This window comes from Thalassophryne amazonica, chromosome 11 (genome assembly GCF_902500255.1).
Source record: "Thalassophryne amazonica chromosome 11, fThaAma1.1, whole genome shotgun sequence".
Lineage (NCBI taxonomy): Eukaryota > Metazoa > Chordata > Actinopteri > Batrachoidiformes > Batrachoididae > Thalassophryne > Thalassophryne amazonica.
Window position 1 is genome coordinate 90,449,688 of NC_047113.1, and position 25,223 is coordinate 90,474,910.

General features: G+C 42.2%; 1 protein-coding gene across 5 annotated transcripts in view; it reads left to right on the forward strand.

The window, feature by feature from the left end:
• Positions 1-25,223, forward strand: part of polr1a (RNA polymerase I subunit A) — a 181,242-nt gene that overhangs the window by 88,517 nt on the left and 67,502 nt on the right. For all 5 annotated transcript variants that reach the window (XM_034182336.1, XM_034182337.1, XM_034182338.1 and 2 more), the window contains 7 exons: positions 1,157-1,340; positions 1,621-1,703; positions 7,379-7,537; positions 13,112-13,210; positions 13,324-13,476; positions 13,608-13,690; positions 16,492-16,657. In XM_034182336.1, the coding sequence (XP_034038227.1) occupies positions 1,157-1,340; positions 1,621-1,703; positions 7,379-7,537; positions 13,112-13,210; positions 13,324-13,476; positions 13,608-13,690; positions 16,492-16,657 (927 nt within the window). The remainder of the gene's footprint in view (positions 1-1,156; positions 1,341-1,620; positions 1,704-7,378; positions 7,538-13,111; positions 13,211-13,323; positions 13,477-13,607; positions 13,691-16,491; positions 16,658-25,223) is intronic.

Consider the following 25,223-nt stretch of genomic DNA (forward strand, 5'->3'; position numbering starts at 1 on the left):
GTGCCCCACTTTCTGTAAATCCTATAAACTTCATTTGACTTCTCAAATATCACTGTGTTTGTCTGCTGTATGATATATTTAACTGAAACTGCTGATCCAAACAACCAATGATTTATAAAGGAAAATCATGGAAATCATCAGGGGTGCCCAAACTTTTCACACCACTGTAACATTCATACCACAGCGTCAAGACAGTGCAGCCTGTCCTACAGCACACATGTCCCACACACATTAGTGTTGCACACAGTAGTGGAAAACAAGTGAAGCCACAATCGCTCACTCGTAGTAAAATAGAATTACACACTGAGAGCTGAGACCAATTCAGTCAAACACCTGCAGCAAGCGGGGTTACTCACCCACAGCGATAAACAGAACAGAGCAAAGAACTCGTGGTCTTACAGCCTCTGGACGGCGCGTATGTGCAGCTCCAACCACGGAACATTGCGAGGCTCTGATCACCAAGCAATCCAATAAAGTTCGACCTTCTGCTTCTCATGTGAGAGATGGAAAAAGAACTGAATGCTGGTTAACGTGCGCTCATATATTGTCGCTGACGTTGGTATAAAACTCGACCTGTGCACATGGAATAATCCAGGTGCTAAAGCACCGCCCTCTGGCGGTCAGTAGGAATGAAATAGAACTCTGATTGCTCTTGTTATTGATTGTATAGAAGAAACTGAATGTAATACTAATAAACGTGAACAGATGGTGTTCATGGTGGTTTTGCTTTTCCTGGGGGTCCATCATTACGAAATGTGCCCATTTCTTTTGTGCATGTGACCGCTTTTAATCCCATACTTTTGACGCTTTTGTTGTTCGTGAACTTTTAACGTTGTTAGCACTGGAGTCAGACCCTGCAGCCATCTACAGGATTGCTTAAAACTAGAGCCGATTTGACTATGACTGGAACCAAAAATGACTCTCATCGTCACACAGACCCACAGCGGCATTGTGGCATTGAAGAATGACACTTGTTTGAATTGAGGCATACTGGAAATGAAAAATGGTAAACTCATAATAGAAGAAAGAGGAGTTCCCTGAAAATATAATTGTGGTGTCCCTATCAGAAAGCTTGTTATTCCTGTGACTGCGGTGCAGCAGATTCATTTTTAGGAATTATATTAATTTGATGAGGTTGCTTTGATTTGTTTCTCAGGTGGTGATCCGTCAGGGGGAGCTGTTGGTGGGCGTTTTGGACAAAGCTCACTACGGCTCGTCCGCGTATGGTCTGGTCCACTGCTGCTACGAGCTGTACGGAGGTGAGACCAGCGGAAAACTGCTCAGCTGTCTGGCTCGACTCTTTACTGCATATCTGCAGCTTTACAGAGGCTTCACTCTGGGTAAGAACACAAAGCGGTGAGAAACCTCATCCTGTGGCTGCAGCAGATAGATGGTTACTTTTGCTTGTGTCTGTGGGGGGGGGGGGGGGGGGTGTCTGTGTGGCTGCCATCGAGGACCCAATGCGCGTCCATGATGGGCTGGATGTGACACCTTGCACATGCTAGCAGACCTGACGTCACCTTAAAAAAAAAGAAAAAAAAAGTGTATGCGTACTTCTATTTTGATTGTGTGTGTGTGTGTGTGTGTGTGTGTGTGTGTGTGTGTGTGTGTTGTAATTAGGTGTGGAGGACATCCTTGTGAGACCAGGAGCCAACAGGCAGCGAAAAAAACTCATTCATCGATCACTGAAGTGCGGCACCAAGGTGAGTGTTGGCTTCATGTCTACGGTCTTACCTGTTCAGGAAAACACCAGACTCTTGGTTGTTAACAACCAAACTTGTCATATGGGTACCGCAAAGAATGTGATGGGTTCCCATAACAACCATTAGGGCGATTCCACATAAGAAGGTAAAAAAATGGTAATTTAAAAATTACTCAAAAATAAGTGATGACTGATGCATTGTGTGCTTAAATACTTAAGCTTCAAAGACCAAATAGATTTTTTCCTGCCAGTCACCAGGAATTGGATATTTTGGGGCAAAATTACAGAATTTTGAATTTTTATCAAATTCTGAAAAATAAGATTATTGTAACTTTTTGTCCCACATTTTTAAACAGTTAATTGCTGCAGCTTTTTCATTGTTATTAGTCAATTGGGGGGGGGGGCCACTGGCTATATCCACCCCACCCCCTGATCATGTGACTTCACTGCATTTGGCAGAAATTGTCATATTTGATGGGGGTTTGGGGTCATGTCCCGTACGACAAACAGAAATGTAAAAAAAAAAAATTCCCCACATCTCATTTTTCAAGACCAAAGCTTACGACTACAGATTCTCTAACTTTGGCCAATAACTATTCATTTGACGTAGCCTTAGTTAATTATTTTAATTAGTTATTGTATAATTGGCTTTTAAATGATGTCCCGTACAACACATCACACTCAGTCATGGATTTTCAAGTCTTTGCAGAAGCAGTTTCTCACCAATTCAAATACACTTGCAAAAGCTAACAGATAACCACAGGTGATGAGTAGGCCACGCAAGGTAGGCCTATAGCCCCTTTCACACCGGGCCCACTTCGAGTTGCGTCGTGCGGCATCATGACGATGCCACATGGAAGCAACCCAGTGCTGAGATCATGTAGTTCAACGCCAGAAGAGCGCGAGGGATGCAAAGGACGTAGCAAATTGGATGCCAAAAATTAAACATGTTTAACTTTTTTCTGCGTCAAGGAAAGGACGGAGAAATTAAGTGGTTTCAGCGCAAGTCAGAACAATGCGATGGTACTCAGCATGACTGGAAGCCACACCCTCACAATACAACGTTACCTGTGTTCCATTGTTCCCGAAATATAAATCACGCAGGATTGTTTTTATACCGTGTGCACAATGCAGTGAAACTACACACTCAAAAAGAGCACAGAAAAAAATGCTGATTGCAGCCTGACAGCTGCTGCAGCTACTCACTCTTCTCTCACAACTGTGTTTAAATAAAGTCCGTAAAAGTCCTGCTCACAGACTGATTGATTGATTGCCAGAGACAGGACATGTCCACATCCAGTAAAAAGTCCAGACATCTCCAGTCCACTTACAGACGGTTTGTTTGCGCGCACATGTGAATAAAAAACAAAAAAACTGTCTGGCTGCTGCAGCTCCTCGCTCTCCCCTCAAACTCTCTCATAATTGTGTTAAATAAAGGACCAAAAAAGGACTTAAGTCCTGCTCACAGACTGACTGCCAGAGGACATGTCCACATCAAGTATAACTCCAGACATCTCCACATTTACACATGGACTGTTCGTTGGTGCGCTCACGCAGCTCACGGTCGTAGGAAAAAAGATAAACTATAACAGAAGTCAGAGCGCAGACCTGCAGCTCAGCACAAGAACACATATAAACTAGAAGAGAAATCAGAGTGCACAGTCTGTCTTCAGCCAAACTGTGCACTCACCTCCTTTCTGCCCCACTGCTGCGAGCACCTGACAGACATTTCTGCGTTGTCATGACGCTACATGAAGCAACTCGAAGCAGCCCCCGGTGTGAAAGGGGCTTATGTGTAACTTTGACATACCATAATACCAGTAGACAATGAAAGTTAAGTTTTTCATAGATTTTTAAAATCTTGGTGGTTCTCATGTTCACATTTTGTCTAAGAATTCAAGTTATAATTGTCTGTCTTCTTACCAAGAACAAAGTATTTTCTACTCTAGGTTCAAGACCATTGTATTAAAAATGTATGTTGCTTGAAAACCTGCTAGGATTGAGGTATTTGTAGCCTTGTAACATACATGTTAAGTCATTTGTCCCATACGACACATTCTTATGTCCCGTATGACATACAACCTCGGTTTTCCTCCACACATGGTAATAAGACAATTTATCAAGCACAAAATCAGTCATTTAGATATTCTACAGCATATGCTGCCACAACCTTAACTGAAATGACAGATTATAGAACTGTTTTGGGATAAACCGTATCATTTTTCAGAGCGTCCCGTATGACACATTTACGATGTCCCATATGACACACTGCCCTGTACTTTCGTAAAGTCTCTGCATTTAATAAAAAAGAGTGCTATATGAGAAAAGGTTTCATTTGGCTTATTTTCTCTAGGGGACATTTCCAGCATGGTTACATGAATCTGTCTCCATTCAACTGACTTTTTGTGTTGAATTTACTGGAAATTTTACTACCAGTTTTCTTTTACAAATTCTCATCAGTTCATCTTATAAATCTGCTTCTTCCATTTAATGTCCATGGGGGGGGGGGGTAATCCCAGTGGTCACTGGGTGAGAGGTGGGGTACCCCCCCGTGGACAGGTCACCAGTCTGGACAGGCCACCGCTACAGTTTTAATGGATGGATCTTCTTGCGTCGTTTAATTGATAATAAACACAAGAATAAATATAGCACAATACTAAAATACCCTCGGCCGTATGAGCCTTGTGTTCTTTATAATTTGCAGTTGTTGAATTAATTAAGATCCTGTTGTCTTACATACCATTTGTACTATTAATCAGTCAATAAAAAAATAATATTTAGCGTCTGCAGGAGGCTTTGCGTGTGCGTGTACATGAGCTTTTGACAAAAGCAGAAGTTATGTAAATCAAGAAACATTTGTAGGTCACTCTTTGTGCATTTGCTGGTATTGAGACAAATTACTCCATAGGAAGCTAGCTCCCAGCCTGTGATGTCACGAAGCTAACGTCCGCAAAATAAGTTCAGAGGTGTTATTAGGTTCCAAAAATGGCGTTTTTGGTATTAGAAGTGTTTATTTCTCACTATCTTTTACATAATATATGAGAATCATGTATATAAACATACAAAATGAAGCAGTTTTGTAGAGACCAGCTGCTGGCATCACTGTACAGCTCTACTCTGATTGGCTGTTGTAGCAGAAACAGGAAGAATATAATGTGTTCTGGGATATTTGAAATTATCACTTGTGGATAATTTTACCTCAAAAAGGGCACCACCTATCACTGCCTGAATGTTGTTATAACAAGGTTATAATATCATTGATTTTAGGGGTCAGTTGATAGGAAATGTTAAAATCAGTCTCAAAATTTCAGAAGTAAGCTCCGCAATACAATACAATGTTTCTTTTAAATGTGGTTACACTTAAATCTGCCGGTGTGGTTACATGCTCTTCCCCAAATCGTCCAAAAGGGGTCACTCTTGTTCCATGGCTGGATTTTGTATTTCCTTGCAAAAATGTGAAAGAGGTCAATACTAGGTCGATTTTAACCAAAGGAGCTTTACTGTAATCAGTGAGTTGATGGGAATCCTTCAGTGAGCTGTTTTTTCCTTGAGTCTAGTTAGAAATACATCTTTTAGGACTTTTTGGAAGAAGGTATGTTTTTCTGTGGACTTTTTTTTTTTTTTATGGGAGAGGAGCTGGCACATCTGGTCTGGGTTCTTGATAAGATAATTCACAGCTCCGTGAGGAATGCAGTTTGGGGAGTCTTAAATCCTGAAAAGGATGGGGGGGGGTTATGACACCGAGCCATCCCGTGCCGGCTTGGAGTGTCTCCCTTTGACACCTAGAGATATACCAGGCCTTGCTGTGTTGAGTTTATCCTTTTTGAAGAAACTTTCATAGCCTTTGCTTATATGCAAATTTAAGATGTTGAGGTTGGTCACAGCTTTCCGTTACACTGTCACACCCGCCACTCAAAAACAAAACGGAACAGGCTCAAACAGAATTGGAGTCTTTTAACCTCTCAAAATACCTCTTTAAATATGTCAAGGTTAGCCATCTTTGAACTTGTCCAATATCTGTGTTCCAAGAATGTTCCTTGTAAATTTGAAGTCTGTGGCAGTAATAGAACTGGACTTATGCTGTACACAGACGGACAGACGCCAGGTCTTCACAATACCCGATGGCCATACTGTATGTTGGCCTCGGGTAAAAATGGTTACACTAAGAAAATTTTGACGGCCCCTTGCAGCGAGCTGCACGTCACGATCAGTGTAATTCACAAAGAATGAAGGACATCTCCACACAGGTACAAATCGCTGCACGCATTTGTGGATCTTCCGTGGCAGAGGTGTAGCAAAAGTTATGTGTAACACATCCACTCTCGAGTGAGCCGATTTTCACAGGCACACGGTTACGCACACACAGATTTTTTTTTTTTTTTTTTTTTTAATTTGTGGATCTGGTTACACATTTGTGGCTGGAAATACACATTTCCAAATACTTCTGCTACAATAATGGCCCCATGTCTCCCATGTTTGATGGACTGTGAAGTCTTTGTCTCTGATGCTGCGCCTAGTATCTCATGGAGGGTGAATGCTGACAAACGTTGCAATTTTTGGATTGACCAACTTTGTTGGTGAAAATCAAGCCAGTAATCTCACAGAGCAGCAAATGCTGACAAACGTGGCAAATTTCTGCTGTCCTTCTGCTGCAGCTATCCTGCCGCCGAAAAGAAGAAAGGAAGAAGAAAAGGTACACTGTTTGGGTCAGAGAGTGGTTGTGAACCAAAAATATCTTTAGTGCATGTGTTACAGCCATTTGCCAACCAATACAGCTGTTTTACAAACATTTGGGACTGCTGAAAAATAAATTTGGTAAGACGTTTTGAACATGTAAAAAATTTATTTGTGACAAGAAATACTGGTGACCATAAAAGTTGTTCTGCAAATTGTTTTGCAACCTTTTATAAGCCCTGACAAAACCCAAAATTTAGTGTTTGTCAGTATTCTTCGCTCTGTGAGACACGGGCTTAACAAAGATTAAATATCAAGATAACTCATGTTTGAAGATGGTGGAAAAGTATGACACTTGTTTTTATCTTCTTGAAAAGTATCTCTATATTCTTGCATTCAAAGCTTGGTATGGGGTAATTTGGATATCGACCAAGTATCGTTATCTTCTGTTCTTACAATGTCATGATTTTGTAATTTGTCTACAGACCTTTGGTCTTAATGTGTTCTTTTAAAGGAATTCAGAAATAAATTTGACATGACAAATGTTAGTTTTTGAAGATCATCAGCATCCTGAGGTCATAACCCATTGAGTGATACAAACAATGGGGTTGTTATTTTTACACTCAACAAAAATATAAACATGCTTTTGTCTTTGCTCCCATTTTTCAAAGATCTAAACATTTTTTGTATACGCAAGACCTATTTCTCTCAAATATGGTTCACAAATCTGACTAAATCTGTTAGTGAGCATTTGTCCTTTGTCGAGATAATCCGTCACACCTCACTGGTGTGGCGTATCAAGAGGTGTGCCTTAGGCTGGCCACAATAAAAGGTCAGGGCATGGATTATGTCAGCAAAGGAGAAGTGCTCACTAACACAGATTTAGACAGATTTGTGAACAGTATTTGAGAGAAATAGGTCTTTTGTTTTATCAGTTTAATCTGTTGGTAGGGATGGAAATGGACTGAAGTGGTCAACTTTTTGATTTGTTGTTTTTCCTAGGCTCTCCAGGCAGCATTCAATCTGCCCTCCAAGGTGGACCAATCTGAGGCCCAGAGCCGCTGGCAAGACGCTCATCTGAACCCCGACCAGAGAGACTTCAATTTGGCTGACCTAAAGTTCAAAGAAGTGGCCAACCAAGTGAACAATGACATTAATAAGGTACGCCGGCACCACCGTGTCTGTTGTGGTCAAGAACACACTGTGGACACTGACGCTGAGAAAAATGAGTACATCCGCTCTAATTCTCCAACAATCACACATACACTGATGTTGGTACAGAACAGTGATATTCTTTTACACCTGCAGTGAAATCCATCTTACAGGTGGTTTAAAAGGTGCGAGTTCTTTATGATGCAGTGATTCTTTTTTTCAAAGCTAACAGTACTTCATCCAAAAGTTCGGATAGATTTATGATCAGTTAATAATTGTATTGCTTTTATTTTCAATTTTTTACAAATGCTGATGTTCAGACATGTCTGTCCACTTTGACATTTTGGACAGTGTTTCAGATCAAAACGTTGGGGTTTTGTGATGCACTGAGTCATTACTGGAAGAATCAGTGTTCTGAACAGTTTGTTGAGTTGAATCTTTTTACTTCCATATTTCATGTTACAAGTCGTTTACCCCAGTAATCCCCTAGTGTCAGATTTTGTAGATGTGTCTACTTTGACAGAACAAGTCAAAGATCAATACTTTTATCTAGTTCACATTAGGAACTTTAGGTTAGGTTGTCCAGATTTGTCACCTAAACGTTATTGTAAAACATTGTCCTGATTGGCCTGATTGGAGAGCTGCTCCGCCCCCTCCACAGCCATCCTCTCCTAAGCCTTTGACCAGAGTCCTCTTATTGCTTATGTTTATCAGCTGCCTCCTTCCCTTTCTCTCTTCATCAACTTTGGGTCTTTTTATTTTTATTGTGTCCAGCCTGAGGCACACCTGTGCAGTAATCATGCTGTCTAATCAGCATCTTGATATACCACACCCATGAGGTGGGGCGGATTATCTCTGCAAAGAAGTGCTCACTAACACAGATTTAGACAGATTAGTGAACAATATTTGAGAGTAATAGATCTTTTGTGTATATAGAAAATGTTTATATCATTGGGTTCAGCTCATGAAAAATGGGAGCAAAAACAAAAGTGTTGCATTTATATTTTTGTTTAGTGTGTGTCATCACCACCAAACGTAGGTCATGGCGTCTGATAACTTGAATTTCGGCTTCTAAATTGTTTCCAGGCAGCACAGATTTTGAGCATGAAGGCAATATCACATTATTAATCTCTTATTTAAATAGTAAGGAATAAAATTATAGTGGTGCCAAACAAAATTATTTTTTTTTACTTAAATCTTAATTATTGGCTTATTTATTCTTCAGCTGGGTGAAGTATTACAGTGATGAAAGTTTTCCAGAAATTACCGGAAATCAGGGAAATGTGAACATTTCCGGGTTATTTTTGACAACATACATCAGCCCATTCATTCAGTTCATTTCAGTTCCACACCTAAACAGCTGGTGCAGTAATGCACCATGTTAGTTTGCAAACCGCCAATAATAAGGTTCATTTGTTTTGGGTTTAAGTGTTTATAAAATAATATTTTGGGGGGCTGCGCTGTTGTTTTCCTGACGGTTTACTTTGTGGTGGACATTAAGTCATGAGCTGCGTTTTTTCCTCCAGTAATCATACATTAAGTGGAGCTAACGGGTGACGCCTTCAGCTGCTAAAAATGCTAATGTTGTTAGCATTCACACGAGAGTTTAACTTTCAGTCTGCAAGTCAAAAACCACAAGATGAATGAGTTTGAGCAATGGACAAAAATTTGTCTAAGCTAAGTGAGTAAAAATAATCCATGATGTTATTGCTCTGCTGAGATTTGTCAGCTAAATTAGCTTTTAGCTGCAGGATGGTGAATTTTTTATTTTTACCAAATAAAGCTACAGTTTTTATTGTTACTGTTATAACTACAAGAAAAGTCTCAACTTTAAATGACTTTGATTTTTTTATTTAAAGTTTTTTTTTTAACCATCATGTAATCACAATCGTGATAGAACTGGAGGAGGTGAAACTGGAGCTGCCCTGGCAAACTCTCATGCTCCGTGCATGAAAAGTAGACATGGACATTTCCCCTCGCTGTGAGGAGTTAACCTGGATGTGGAAATGTCCTCTTGCTGGCGATTTGTCTGAGCAGGCGTTAATGGACTTTACTTAACTTTTTTCAATGGTGAGAGAACTGGAGGAGGTGAAAAAAGCAAAGCGAAGCTGCATCTGGAGGTCGCGTGCGCGATCTGTCCGTGAGGAGTAAACGGTGAGCGGTGGACATTAGAGCCCGACTGATATGGATTTTTTGAGGCCGATGCCGATAACGATATTTGGATGACAAAAATGCAGATAATCGATAAATCGGCTGATTTGCCGATATTCAATAAATCAGCCGATAGTGAATCTGAATGTTTCAACCTCTTAGCAGTAAATGAAAGTTTTTCATGCTAGAAATAAGGTCTACAAAATGTGGGCTTAATAAAAAGCGTGACCGACGCAGTGAAGCACATTTGACATATCACGACATAAACTGAGTTAATCAAACTGAGTTGAACTGAAACGGGAGAAATGTGGGATGAATGTAATCGCAAAGTTATTACAAACAACATCCTTATAAACTTACTTGTATGCTTTTGTCAGCCGATCAGTGCAGTGTGACGACGAACTACGGGCCGGTGATGAACACATTTAAGCAGGGGTGTAAGCAGCTCTCGGTTGAATGGAGCCAGAGCTCCATCTACTGGACAAACGGTGCAAGGACATTTTACATTGCCGACATAAACATTATTTCAGTAACTGTTCTGTTTATGTGAAATTATCGGCGTTCTATCGGCAAAATTTCGGCCGATAGTGAGTACTTTGAAAAGGGCTTATATCGGCTGGCCGATATATCGGTCGGGAACTAGTGGACATGTCCTCTGAACGTGGAAGCATGGCTCGCCTCTTCTTCTGTGGTTTTGAAGCTTCACTGCCAGCAATGTCCGGCGGGATGAATAAAATCTATCAATCCAGGTATGTACTGATAAAAGGATTTGTCGCCCTGGCGTGTAGAATTGCGGAGGCTTGGTGTACAGTAGCGCATTGTTATGTAGATTTCCAGTTGTGGTGTGTTGTGTAGACTTGCTTAAAAACTGTGTTCTTTCTGCGTCCAGTGCTCTACACCAAAAAAAAATTAACATTTAATTTCTTGCGTCCTCCTCACGTAGCCCTCAGCATACTGCTGCGTAGGGAGAAAAACTCATTGTAGAGCTGCTTAACTCGGCGTAGACGGTACGGTGCAATATGCAATTCTACGTTGGCCCCAGTGTGAAAACGGCTTAAGCCTCTGATTTTAACTTCAGATATGGAGACGGGACTGATTCACACTACAAATAGTCCAGGGGTTGTGACGTGGAGGTCAAATTCAGGAGTTAAAAAAATAAATCCCCACATAGTCCTGGTTGACAGACTATATGGAACACTTTTATATATTGTGTTTTAGATTATTATTACTTAACTTCCTGTTGTACTCATTATATACATGTTAAAGTGGAAACGAGCTTGTGGAGTTTATTATTCTCTCTGTGTCTCTTGCTCTCTCTCCCTCCCCTCTTGGAAAATGTTTCGTGTACTGGTGGCTGCTTGCTCTGAGAAGTTAAAGCAGGTCATATAAACTTTGTTGGAACAACACGACGCACTGCCATCATGTGATTTACCACAACAATATCCAGTGATTCAAAGCTTTTCACCACACGATTACAGACGTGATACTGCGTAGATGTTTTTCAAATTAAAAGATATATTCTAAAACAATAATTTTTACAGATTATATTGAAGAATTACTGTATTTTTGCATATGTTTAATTCAGCACATTTGGACTGTGTCTTTCTCCGACCTGTTAACTCTGTGCACATGCCAACATCCATGTGCACTTTAAATGACAGCAACCAAATGCCTTGTAGTTCATAGTTGTTTCCATTTTGAATTGTGCTTTTCCTGTGCAAAGTGACTGTATTGATGTCCCCTGACTGCCATAAGGGGGACATTAAAATCCATCACAACACTTCCAGGTACTGTTATCATGTCGGATACACATGCTCTTTAGAGTAAACTTTTGAAAGAGTTCACATGCACCAAATTGAGACACCAAAAATGTGCACAAATGATCACGAAAATGATGAAATGTTGATATTTTAAAAAACCCTGAATAATAAACATTGATTATATGTATGAGGGTAGGCTGAAAAGTTCTAAGGCTCACTATGATACAGTTAGCCTTAGAACGTTTCAGCCTACCCTCGTACGTGGGTGATGGATAAACAGCTGTGTGAAGCCTGCGCTCTATTTTAGCCCTCAGCTGCGGCCATGTTGTGATGTCATTGTGAGAATGGGACCTGCTGATTCAAGCCCAAATCAGTTGTTGTTAACACTGGGGAGGTCGAGCTGTTTTCAGATTTTTTTTTTTTCTTGTGTTGAGCTTTTTTTTTTTTTTCCAAGTCCAGTTTGAAGAAGCTGTGGGGGCACAGCCTTATTTTTTTAGCCTTATTTACACCACAATGAGGGAGCTGAAACCTTGGAGGAAGACCTCCAGTCTAATAACAGTGACAATATTGGCAGAGTTCAGAACACAGAATGGTGATTATAAAATATAATAATACAGACGATTTTGGCATGTGGGTGGAGATGATAAACTGTTTGTTTGTTTGTTTGTTTTTTTTGCTACCTCTTTTGTCATAATCGACTGATTAAAAAATAAAAGCCACAAGCATGAATGGATTCTGTCTGCACGCAATGAAATTATCCCATGATCCACAAACATAAAATAAAATAATGTGAAAATACTCAGTTTTGCCTTCGTGTAGAGTAGAGAGGTTGCGCAACATCGTTCATGCACTCATCAATATAAGTGTTCCACCTGCCAATCCAAAGTGTTCTGCCTGCCAGACGTAACTGTTCTGACACGCAGCACTGACCCGAACCACTCGGTGGACATGGGGCTGTCAGTAGCCTGTAAAAATCCATAGATTAGCTGCATCATTGTTAAAGCGCAGTGTTCAAAGCATGTGAAAAAAGTAGCACCCGCTGGTCTACAGCTGTCAAACGTCTGGTTCCAGTTGAAGTCTCGCCCTCCTCAATGGGACAGTGTCAAAACAGCTGTCTTCAAAATGTGCTGAGGACAGGACGGAGGAGTTGCTGGGTGACCGGCTCACTTATCTGAATAATCCACTCATTCCAACGTACGTGATCCCTAGGAGACTGAAACCAGCTGAATCCGCCTACAACAGTATTTTAATATAAACCTGTAGCAAACACACTGAGCCGGCATAACTCCAGAAATGAAGCACTTGCACACAGAAATGCGTCCAGTCGCTAACCAAACAAATGGGGCTGTTAAGATAATGGTTCTCCTGCTGATGTCATTTCCTCCTTTTTCTCCAGTGTTGATGTCTGCATCCAAACATTGGTCTCTTGTAACACTTTTTTGCAGGAGGAGCGACACAGAGGTCTACCACCTTGTTTCTTACATGTCTGCTTTTTCTGTATTTTTATATTTCTGTCTTAGTATCTTTAGCTGACAGAAATGAAGTTTCTGTCCTGTGTTCTCTGTATCTAATGTTGAGTAAACAACCTCAACTTCAATCTCAATCCTTGTTACACGCTGGGGTTTCCAGATGTTTAATGATGACTTATTCTTCATCGTTTGTATGTTTGTAGGTGTGTATGCCATTTGGCCTCCATACTGCTTTCCCAGACAACAACCTCCAGCTCATGGTCCAGTCGGGGGCTAAAGGTTCCACTGTTAACACCATGCAGGTGCCTCGCCTTCCTCTTCCATAGATTCTTCATGCTAATTTAGTTGGAACGTAACAGCTGACTGACTGTAGCCTGTTAACCAGAAGAAACCCTTCAACCTGCTTTGTGTTCAGATCTCATGTCTACTAGGTCAGATTGAGCTGGAGGGCCGCAGGCCGCCGCTAATGCCTACTGGAAAGTCCTTGCCATGTTTCCAGCCTTATGACCCTTCACCTGGCGCTGGAGGCTTTGTTTCTGGAAGGTTCCTCACGGGCATAAAACCACAGGTGCACAAGAAATACTCTGAACTTGTATCTGGGATACAAAATGACGCATTAAAACAGTTTCTTGTAAACTCTTTCTGTGTCTCCAGCTATGATAAGATTAGTCATTCTGTTTGTAACCCTGTTCTCTGCAGGAGTACTTCTTCCACTGCATGGCCGGCAGAGAAGGTCTGGTCGATACAGCTGTGAAAACATCCAGATCAGGATACCTACAAAGGTCAGGAGAGTTTAAACAGGATTCTCAGGAGTTATCCTCCAACAAAGTTCTGAGTAGTGATGGGAATTTCTGCTCCCATGTCACCTTTTGAACTGTTTAAAGTTTTGTTTACAGTTCTAAAGCCGAACAAAAGCAACGTGCCTCCCTGCAGTCACACTTATGAAACAGACAACAGGAGATGTCATGTTCATTATTATTGGAGGTGGTTTAATTCACAAATGTTTGGCATGTTTTTTGTTTTATTTAGTTTTTAAACTGTTGGTTTTATACATCTGTTTGATCAGGAGGGATTGAGATTATGTGATCTTACCCGTCCCTCTGTGTGTGTAATGCAAAAAAGGAAGCGAGGCTTTCATCCAACTTTCTGGAGAGACGTTGAAACAGTGAACTGCTGATTGTTGATTCAGATCTGATTCAAACCTCTGAGCTCTCTTTCCTTCCTGTTTGCATATTTCTCAGTACAGGTGAGCCCTGTTAACTTGCGTGAGTTGGGGTCCACAAAATTGGACTGCGAGTTAATCTGAGACCGTGAGTTAACAATGTCAACCAACAAAAACTTAAAATCACTTTACCATATTACCATAGTTTCGACCACTTGAAGCGTGATTCTGGATGATGTCTTCATCTGGAGTGGGTTTGGGATTTTGTTCTTCCTCCTCTGGTGATGAGGATTCTGTCAGTGTGGACCATTCCTGACGATTCATCCGAAGTTTTCGGATGTGGTTATTTAGATCTGTACTGCCGGTTCAGATTGGGCTGGAATTTATACACACCACACACAATCTGAACCAACAGTAAGGATCTTAAAAGGAAGATCACATCCAAAAACTTTGAATCGTCAAGAATTATCCACACTGACAATCCCTCCCAAAAACAGTCAAATCAAAACCGACTTTTATAAATAGTCTAAATTTTCGGGGTCCACAACTTGCCCGCGTGCACGAGTTAACAGGGCTTACTTGAATATTAAGAAACTTTGTCAAGTAAAAGCTTGGCCCATGTACAGTTCAATAAAACACATGTAGCTAATCTTAACGTTGTAGATTCACCACTTATCTGCTTGTTAGCATGTGCCAAAGACCCGAGCTTCTCACGCTGTTCCTGCAATTCAGAAAATTCAGGCTGTTGCACAAATTTCATGATATCATAAAGACTGATACGTCTGCAGGAGAAAAATCTGTAGTAATAGAAGAGGCATGTACAGTTGTGTTCAAAATAATAGCAGTGTGTTTTAAAAAGTTATAGTAGCTTTTAATTCCATACACACAAATGCATTGCAAACACTGGACATTTTATTCCAAATCAAAACATGAAGAAAAATGTATCAAATGTATTACTTTTCAGAAAGTGAAGAAAAAAGAATATTAGGTTGTTCAAAATACCAGTGTCTGCATTTTTCTTTACAAACTCAAACATTTACTGTATGAACTAAAAAATGCTTGAAGATTTATCTTTCCTGTGAATCACTGAACTAATATTTAGTTGTATAAATACTCTGCCTGAGAACTGCTTCAAAATCTGTGTCGCGTGGAGTCAACCAACTTCTGGCACATGTGAACAGGTATTCCAGCCCAGGACCACTGGACTTCATGACAATTCCTCTGCATTTCTTGGTTTTGCCTCAGAAATTGGATTTTTGATGTCAGCCCACAAGTTGGATTAAGGTCCAGTGATTGGGCTGGCCACTCTAGAACGTTAATCTTGTTGGTCTGGAACCAAGATGCTCCTCGCTTGCTGTTGTGTTTGGGGTTGTTGTCTTGTTAAAACACCCATTTCAAGGGCATTTCCTCTTGAGCACAAGGCAACATAACCTCTTCAAGGATTCTGACGTATTTAAACTGATCCATGATCCCTGGTATGTGATAAATAGCAACAACACCATAGTATGAGAAACATTCCCCTATCATGATGTTTGCTCCGCCATGCTTCGCTGTCTTCGCAGTCTACTGTAGCTTAAATTCACTTTTTGGGGGTCATCTGACAAATGGTCTGTGGCCCCTAGACCCCAAAAGAACAGTCTTGCTTTCATGAGTCCACAAAATGTTGCTCCATTCCTCTTTAGGCCAGTCATTATGTTGTTTGGCAAATTGTAACCTCTTCAACACGTCATTTTTTCAACAATGGTAGTTTACAGGGGCTTGTTGTCCATAGCTCGACTTCACCCAGGCATCTTCTAATTGTTACAGTACTTCCAGGTAACGTCAGACCTTCTCTGACCACCCTACAGCTGAACATTGGCTGACTGTTTTCCATTCTGGGTATTCATTGATACATTTGAATGGTGGTTTTCCATTTTCTTCCATGTCTTTCTGGTTTTGTTGTAATTTTAAAGCATTTTATATCTCTTGAGCTGGGCAGCCAACCATTTTCTGTACTTTGTTTCCCCCTCTTCAATCAACTTGTTAATCAAAGTACACTGCTCTTCTGAACAATATCTGGAACGACCCATTTTACTTAGATTATCAGAGAGAAATGCACAACAACCAGCATCCATAAAGGTGTAATAAGGGTCACAGAAATAAAAATGCAGACATTGCTTTTTTTTTTTTTTTTTTTTTTTTACATTTTGATATATATTTTTTCAGCATTTGATTTTGGAATAGAAGGTGCAGTCTTCCCAGTGCATTTGTGTGCATGGAAATAAAAACTATTTTAAGGATTTTGAATTTTACTCACTTTTTTAAACACAGTGCAATTATTTTGAACAAAACTGTAACTACTATACAGGCTCTAAGGACTGTTGATGGTTCTAAGCTTCTAATGTTCTGTCTTTGTATCTGTCCTTCCTCTCTCCTCTGCAGATGTGTCATAAAACATCTGGAGGGTCTGGTGGTGCAGTATGATCTGACAGTGAGGGACAGTGATGGATCTGTGATCCAGTTCCTCTACGGTGAAGATGGCCTTGAGATCCCAAAGACCCAATTTCTACAGCCAAGACAGTTCCCTTTTATTGAGGACAACTATGAGGTAAAACTGAACAAACATCTCATAAGTCAATACAATACAAAAGTCACAATGGGATTGGCCCCAGCCCCATCCTGACCATGATCTGGGAAAGGCTGGTTTAGATGATGCATGGATAGATGAAGGGTTGTATCAAGATGTCTTTTTTATGCCTATACAGACAGTTTTATTGATGTACAGTGCTGGATGCACAGCACTTCACTTTTTCCACATTTTATGTTAGTCCTATTCCGAAATGGATGTAATTAATTTTTTCCGCAAACGTCTGCACACAATACCCATTAATGACAATGTGAAAAAAGGTGTTTTTTTGAAAATTAATAAAAAAAAAAAAAAAGAAATCACACGTACATAAGTATTCACAGCCTTTGCCATGGAGTTGAAAATTGAGCTCAGGTCATAGGCGGCGCCAGGGGGGCACTAGGGGGTGCTGGAACTCTCCCTGGATTTGTCATGGCACCCCCAAGAAAATAATTCCTCATTTATTATTTTAATTTAATTTCATCCCATGTTTTTAAGGCCTTGTCTACACTGAAACTAAACTTCTTCTATACAACCTTTTTCTTTGTCATTTTCAAAAAGTGTTCCATTCAGTAAATATCTCCGTTGTCACAGATCCAGTGAAACCGCGTGAAAATGCTGTAGTACACATGCCAGGCCTGTATGTAGCGCTGTAATGCTTCTACAAAAAATAAAGAAGACGTGGAGCGAATCAATTTAGCAACAAAAGCTAAAACTTTATAAGTCGACTCACAGATTAAATAAAGTCTTTTAATCTGACCTGTTGCCAGGATTCATGATCACAGATGAAAACTGTTCCCCACATGACACCCTTGTTTTGGAAGATGACGTCTGGAAATGCATTAATTCATTATAATGGAAGTTACTTGTTCAGAATCAGAAGAAGTTTATTGCCATTGCCAATGAACAGGATTCACAGACTAGGAATTTGCTTCGATATAATGGTGCAACATTAAACAGAGAGCAATATAAAATGCTAAGATAAAATATACAATATGTGCCAAAATAAGACAAAATATAAGATAAAAAATGACATGAAATATGAAAGGCTGTGTGCAACAGAAAAACAGAAAGAGGAACAGAACAACAGTGCAGTGGGAGGAGTGCAATTAAAACCAAAGTACATTGTATAAAGTGACCCGTAATAAAATGATAAAGTGACAGAGTTAAGGTTAAGGTGACTGAGTTATGAGGAGTTCATGAGTCTAACGGCAGAGGGGAAGAAACTGTTCTTATGGCGGGAGGTTCTGGTCTGGATGGACCGTAGCCTCCTGCCCGAGGAGAGTGGTTTGAATAGACTGTGTGCAGGGTGAGAAGGGTCGGCTGTGATCCTACCTGCTCGGCCCAGAGTCCTGGAGACGTGCAGGTCGTGGAGAGATGGAAGGCTACAGCCGATCACCTTCTCAGCAGAGGCCACAATGCGCTGCAGTCTGTGTCTGTCCCTGGCTGTGGCCCCGGCGTACCACACCGTGATGGAGGAGCAGAGGATGGACTCGATGATGGCCGTGTAGAACTGCACCATCAGCTGGACAGGCAGCTTGGCCTTCTTCAGCTGCCGCAGGAAGTACATCCTCTGCTGGGCCTTCTTGATGAGGGAGCTGATGGTTGACTCCCACTTGAGGTCCTGGGTGATGGTGGTGCCAAGGAAGCGGTGACAGTCCACAGTGGTGATGGGGCTGTTAGGGAGGGTGGGGGGGCTGTGGCTTTCCTGAAGTCCACGATCATCTCCACTGTTTTCTGGGCGTTGAGCTCCAAGTTGTTGCTGCTACACCAGGTCACCAGCAGGTCCACCTCCCTCCTGTAGGCAGACTCATCCCCATCCGAAATGAGTCCGATGAGGGTGCTGTCGTCCGCAAACTTGATGAGCTTTACGGAGTCGTGGCTGGAGGTGCAGCAGTTAGTGTACAGGGAGAAGAGCAGAGGGGAAAGGACACAGCCCTGTGGAGATCCTGTGCTGAGAGCCCGAGTGTTCGAGACATTCTTTCCCAGCCTCACATGCTGACTCCAGTCCGTCAGGAAGTCTGTGATCCACCTGCAGGTGGAGTCGGGCACGTGGAGCAGAGAAAGCTTGTCCCGGAGCAAAGCCGGAAGGATGGTTTTGAATGCAGAGCTGAAGTCCACAAACAGGATCCTGGCGTAGGTTCCTGGGGAGTCCAGGTGCTGCAGGATGGAGTGCAGGGCCAGGTTTATGGCGTCGTCTACAGACCTGTTGGCTCTGTAGGCAAACTGCAGGGGGTCCAGGAGGGGGTCGGTGATGGACTTCAGGTGGGATAAAACCAGGCGTTCGAAGGTCTTCATGACTACAGACGTGAGAGCCACAGGCCTGTAGTCATTAAGTCCAGTGATGCGTGGTTTGGGGACTGGAACTATAATGGAGGACCTGAAGCAGAGTGGAACATGGCATGACTCCAGGGAGGTGTTGAAGAGCCCTGTGAAGACTGGGGCCAGCTCATCAGCACAGTGTCTCAGGGTGGCAGGAGAGACAGTCTGGGCCCGGGGCCTTACGTGGATTCAGCCTTTTGAAGTGTCTTCTCACATCCTCCTCTTGGACTGAGAGGGCAACGGGGGGAGGGGGGAGGGCAGCGGTGAGAGGTCCAGGGTGTTTGATTATCCAGTTGTGTGGGGGGTGGGGAGGTGTGAGTCTTTGTCTTCAAAGCGTGAATAGAAGACGTTCAGGTCGTTGGCCAGCTTCAGGTCGTCAATAGAACGAGGTGCTTTGGGCTTGTAGTTGATCTCTTTCAACCCCCTCCACACAGAGGGTGAGTCGTTGGCAGAGAACCTTTGCTGCAGACGTGAACTGTACATGGATTTAGCCTTTGCCACCTCCTTGCTAAATCTGTACTTTGCACCTCTATAGCCGTCTCTGTCTCCTTCTCTGAAAGCCACCTCTTTCTGCTGACGGAGCTTAGGTGTGAACCAGGGCTTGTCCTTGTTATATCTCACCCTGGTGCGCTGTGGGATGATGCTGTCTTCACAAAAATGAATGTATGACGTCACAGTGTCCGTGTAGTCATCTAGACTATCTGTTGAAGCCTCAAACATATCCCAATCCGTAGTGCCCAAGCACGCGCGTAGCTCCTCCACAGCTTCATTGCTCCATACTTTAGATGTACTCACAACAGGTTTAGAGAGTTTTAGTCTCTGTCTGTGTGTGGGGATCAAGTGGACCATCACGTGATCTGAGAGTCCCAAAGCTGCACGGGCCACCGCTCGGTACGCACCACTCACTGTCGTGTAACAATGATCTAACGTGCTCCCTTCTCTGGTTGGGCATTTAACAAACTGTTTGTATTTTGGTAATTCCTGACTGAGATTCCCTTTGTTAAAATCACCGAGAATTATAACAAGAGAGTCCGGAAAGTCTCTCTCCACACTCATAATCTGATCCGCGAGCGCGCGCTCGGCCTCGTGCACGTCCGCGCTCGGTGGAATATACACAGAGCAAAGTATGAAGGAGTTAAACTCACGTGGAGAGTAGAACGGTCTGCAGTTTGAGGAGATATTCCAGAGAGGGAGAGCAGTGTTGGGAGATCACAGTCACATCGGAGCACCAGGCATTGTTGATATAGAAGCAGAGTCCTCCACCTCTAGTTTTTCCACCAGAGAGTGCTCGGTCTCTGTCTGCGCGGAGGAGTTGGAATCCCTTGAGTTGGAGCGCACAGTCCGGTGTCTGTGCATTTAACCACGTCTCCGTGAAGCACAGTACACAAGATGAGGAGAAATCTCTATTCTTCTTCATCAGCAGTGCCAGCTCATCCATCTTGTTGCCGAGTGAGCGGACGTTGGAGAGAAATATCCCAGGTAGGGGCATGCGTGTGCCCCTTTGTCTGAGGTGCACGAGAGCTCCAGCTCGTTTTCCTCTCCGCCGGCGTCTCACTCTCTTGGCCAAAAAGTGAACCAGTTCAGCTGCAGGCACTAAAAGAACTGGCGTAATGTCCGTGGGTGTTGATGATCTGAAGTTTAGAAGCTCCTCGCGGGTGTAGATTTACGCACTAAAACAGACAAAACAGGGAGCACCAGAATACCAGGGCGCCTTCACGTGGCGCCATCTTGGATAGGGGGGTCGGGGGGTGGGGTGTTTTTTTTTTTTTGCATCTTTCTGCTCTGCTCTTGGTGAGTTTCTCAGACTGAGCTGGAGGACACCAGCACTTTGTTACACCACCAACAATTAGAAAAACACATAACATGATAAATTACACAATAAAATTACACTGTTAAAGTAGACCTGCATTGAAATAAATGTCGTCAGATTTCAGAATGCAGTAAAGTAAATCTGTAAGCCCAAATTTGTAATTCAGCGGAGAAATCTTCGTTTAAAAATGACAAATTTGCAGCTAAAATTTAGCCCTCTGTGAAAACAGTTTGTACAGCCGTATCATTTCCATGACGTCAGGGACAAGACGACGCGCTCCCGCCTTCAGTCCGATCCCGCATTGAAATTGATTTTATCTGTTAGTAATGTTACTTATACACGTCCTGGTTTCAACATCCAAAAGTAAGCTGCAATGAATGTGAGATACAGATCTGTGTGCTCAGATCAGCAACGACATCGACAGCGGGCGCCGTTCTTCCTCTCCCGCTCTCTGCCTCCGCTACGCTCGCTGTTTTAATGCAAAGCGGCCGGTACACCTGTTGCTGCAAGGACAGACTTCTTGCGGCAAAATCCACAGCACCGCACGTCTCGGCAGTCGGAGCCCCAGAGCTCCATGGACGCTGAGAGAGGTTTATATATTTTTAATGACTGGGATTCTTTGCGGGTCTCGCCTCCATATCCCGCGATGGTACTGGAGGCGAAAGACAGTAGATTTTCATTGCGACACCACTCAATCAAACGGGCGTATGAAAAAGTCCCCCAAAATAATTTTCAAGCACAAATAAAAGAAATGTGTACTCATCAAATGTGCCGCAAGACAATATGAAGTTTTAAAAAAAAGTAGATCCTTCCGTATAAGACAAGAAAAAGGTGCAGATGCAAACTGACGTAAATCCACAAATTACAATTGGCGCAATGCATGCTGGGAGAGGGTCTTGTCCGTGACGTCTCGGCAGCGTCCATGATGAGAGGGACAATTTGCGGAGGGCTAAATGTTAGCTGTAAATTTGTCATTTTCAAATGAAGATTTCTCCGTTGAATGACAGATCTGGGCTTGCAGATTTACTTTACTACATTCAGAAGGATCTCATGTGTAAATGTAAGTCATTTTTTGTTCAAAAAATCTGACTGCATTTTTTTCAATGCAGGTCTCCTTTAACAACATGTTACAGAGGCAGGGCCATGACATCATCCTTTCAGTTTTCCACAGTAAGACACTTCTGGTGTTTTCAGATTTATGTGATTAAATAAATATTTCACTCATAAAAGAAAATAAACATTCATCAACAGAACTGATTGGTTTCCACAAAATGAGTGTAATGTGATGTTCAGTGACATCACGTTCAACAATGTCATGATAGTAATTCTAAGTTATAAGTTTTATTTATAATGCACCTTTCATTAATAAAAATATTTATAATGCACCTTTCATTAATAAAAATGTCAAAGTGCTACAGGAAAAAAACAAGGATAAACAAGAGAATAAAAACAGAAAATCTCAAGATAAAACCAAAATAGAATAAAAAGACTATGATGCAACAGATTCAAATAATTGAGGCCTGTCCAAACAGGTATGACTCAATGCTTTTTTAAAAGCTTCCACAGTTTGTGGAGCCCTCTAATGGTCAGGGAGGGAGTTCCAAATATGAGGGCCAGCTGAACAGAAAGCCCTGTCTCCCATGGTGTGAAGTTTAATGCGAGGGGGACGGAGAAGATTAGTGTTGTATGAACGGAGGGAACGGAAGGATGTGTGAGGGGTTAGGAGGTCTTTGAGGTATGTAGAGGCATTGCTATGGATACATCGGTGGGTGATGAGAGGAATCTTAAAATGGATTCTGTAGGTGAGGGGTAGTCAGTGAAAGTTACGGAGTATAGGTGTGATGTGCCCCTTGTTTACATACTCCCATCAGAATTCTAGCTGCACTGTTTTGAATGTATTGGAGCCTTTGAAGTTTTTTTTTTTTTTTTTTTTTTCTTCCAGAGATCCCAAAGAGCAGGGAGTTACAGTAGTCAAGCCTAGAGGAGATAAAGGCATGGAAGAGTTTTTCAACATCAATGATGACGTTGTACTGCAGTGGGTGTAGTTTGAAGTTGCTGAAATGGTTCAGTTTTTGCTGCCCAAATATCCATGAGTGGAACTGGGAAAAAAGTGAAGTCTGTGTCGCCTAAAGAACCACCTGAGGAACAGCAGTAGGCACAGACAAACCAGTGACCTGGTGTCACTCCTGGCAATTATCCCTCAGAGAACACAGCCTCTGGACAGCAACCAAATCATTGATGCTTTTTCCTCTTAACCACAGTAACAGGCGCATTTTACTGTTATGAAGACATCAATGGTAGGTGAAAGATTGATTTATTTATTTTCTCTCTGCCTGCTGTTGGCATTTTTGCCCTGAGGTTATAGACTACATGTGTAGGTCTGTGGATATTTGTATTGAACAGTAGCCTAGGTTTGTGTGTGATTTTGGTCATTCTGTATGTCATTTGTGACTGTTGCACATCAGAATGTGGCTATGTGTACGTATGCCTGTGAATGTGGCAGAGGTATAGCAGAGAGCTGTCGTGACACATGAGCCCATAGCACCCTCATAAAAATGCTAAGCTCCCTCATAGCACCTGCAGAAAAAAAATCTCTGGAGCCGCCACTGGCTCAGGTGCATCCCCTTTCCACTGATAACTCTTGAGATGTTTCTGCAGCTTAATTGAAGTCCACCTGGGGTAAATTCACTTGATAGGACATGATTTGGAAAGACACACACCTGTCCACATATAAGGTCCCACAGTTGACAGTTCACGTTAGAGCACAAACCAAGCATGAAGTCAAAGGATTTATATGTAGACCTCAGAGACAGGATTGTCTCCAGGCACAAATCTGGGGAAGGGTACAGAAACCTTTCTGCTGCTTTGAAGGTCCCAATGAGCACAGTGGTCTCCATCATCTGTAAATGGAAGATGTTCAGATCCACCAGGACTCTTCCTAGAGCTCGCCTGCCTAAACTGAGCGATTGGGGGGGGAAGGGCCTCAGTCAGGGAGGTGACCAAGAACCAGATGGTCACTGTCAGAGCTCCAGCATTCCTCTTTGGAGAGAGGAGAGCCTTCCAGAAGGACAACCATCTCTGCAGCAATCCACAAATCAGGCCTGTATGGTACAGTGGCCAGACAGAAGCCATTCCTTAATAAAAGGCACATGGTAGCCCACCTGGAGTTCGTCAAAAGGCACCAGAAGGACTCTCAGACTATGAAAAACAAAATTCTCTGGTGTGATAAGACAAAGATTGAACTCTTTGGCATGAATGCTAGTTGTCATGTTTGTTGGAAACCAGGCAGCATCCCTATAGTGAAGCATGTTGGTGGCAGCATCATGCTGTGGTGATGTTTTTCAGGAGCAGGAACTGGGAGACTAGTCAGGATTGAGGGAAAGATTAATGCAGCGATGTTCGGAGACATCCTGGATGAAAACCTGCTCCAGAGCCCTCTTGACCTCAGACTGGGGTGACGTTCAGCTTTCAGCAGGACATTGCCCCTAAGCACACAGCCAAGATATCAATCGAGTGGCTTCAGGACAACTCTGTGAATGTCCTTGAGTGGCCCAGCCAGAGCCCAGACCTGAATCTGATTGAACATCTCTGGAGAGATCTGAAAATGGCTGTGCACCAATGCTCCCCATCCGACCTGATGGAGCTTGAGAGGTGCTACAAAGAGGAATGGACAAAAATGCCCAAAGATAGAACCCCATTTCCATTGAAGTTGAGACATTGTGTGAAATGTAAATAAAAACAGAATACAATGATTTGCAAATCCTCTTCAACCTATATTCAGTTGAATACACCACAAAGACAAGATATTTAATGTTCAAACAGACTTTTTTGTTTTTGTGCAAATATTTGCTCATTTTGAAATGGATGCCTGCAACACATTTCAAAAAAGCTGGGACAGGGGCAACAAAAGACTGGGAAAGTTGATGAATGCTCAAAGAACACCTGTTTAGAACATTCTGCAGGTGAATAGGTTAATTGGAAACAGTTGAGTGTCATGATTGGATATAAAAGAAGCATCCCCGAAAGGCTCAGCCGTTCACAAGCAAAGATGGGGCGAGGATCACCACTTTGTGAACAACTGTGTGAAAAAATAGTCCAACAGTTTAAGAACAATGTTTCTCAACATTCAATTGCAAGGAATTTAGAGATTCCATCATCTAGAGTCCATAATATAATCAGAAGATTCAGAGAATCTGGAGAACTTTCTACATGTAAGGGGCAAGGCCAAAAACCAACATTGAATGCACGTGACCTTCAATCCCTCAGGCAGCACTGCATTAAAAACTGACATCATTGTGTAAAGGATCTTACCACATGGGCTCAAGAACACTTCAGAAAACCATTGTTAGTTAACACAGTTTGGCGCTACATCTACAAGTGCAACTTAAAACTCCACCATGCAAAGTGAAAGCCATA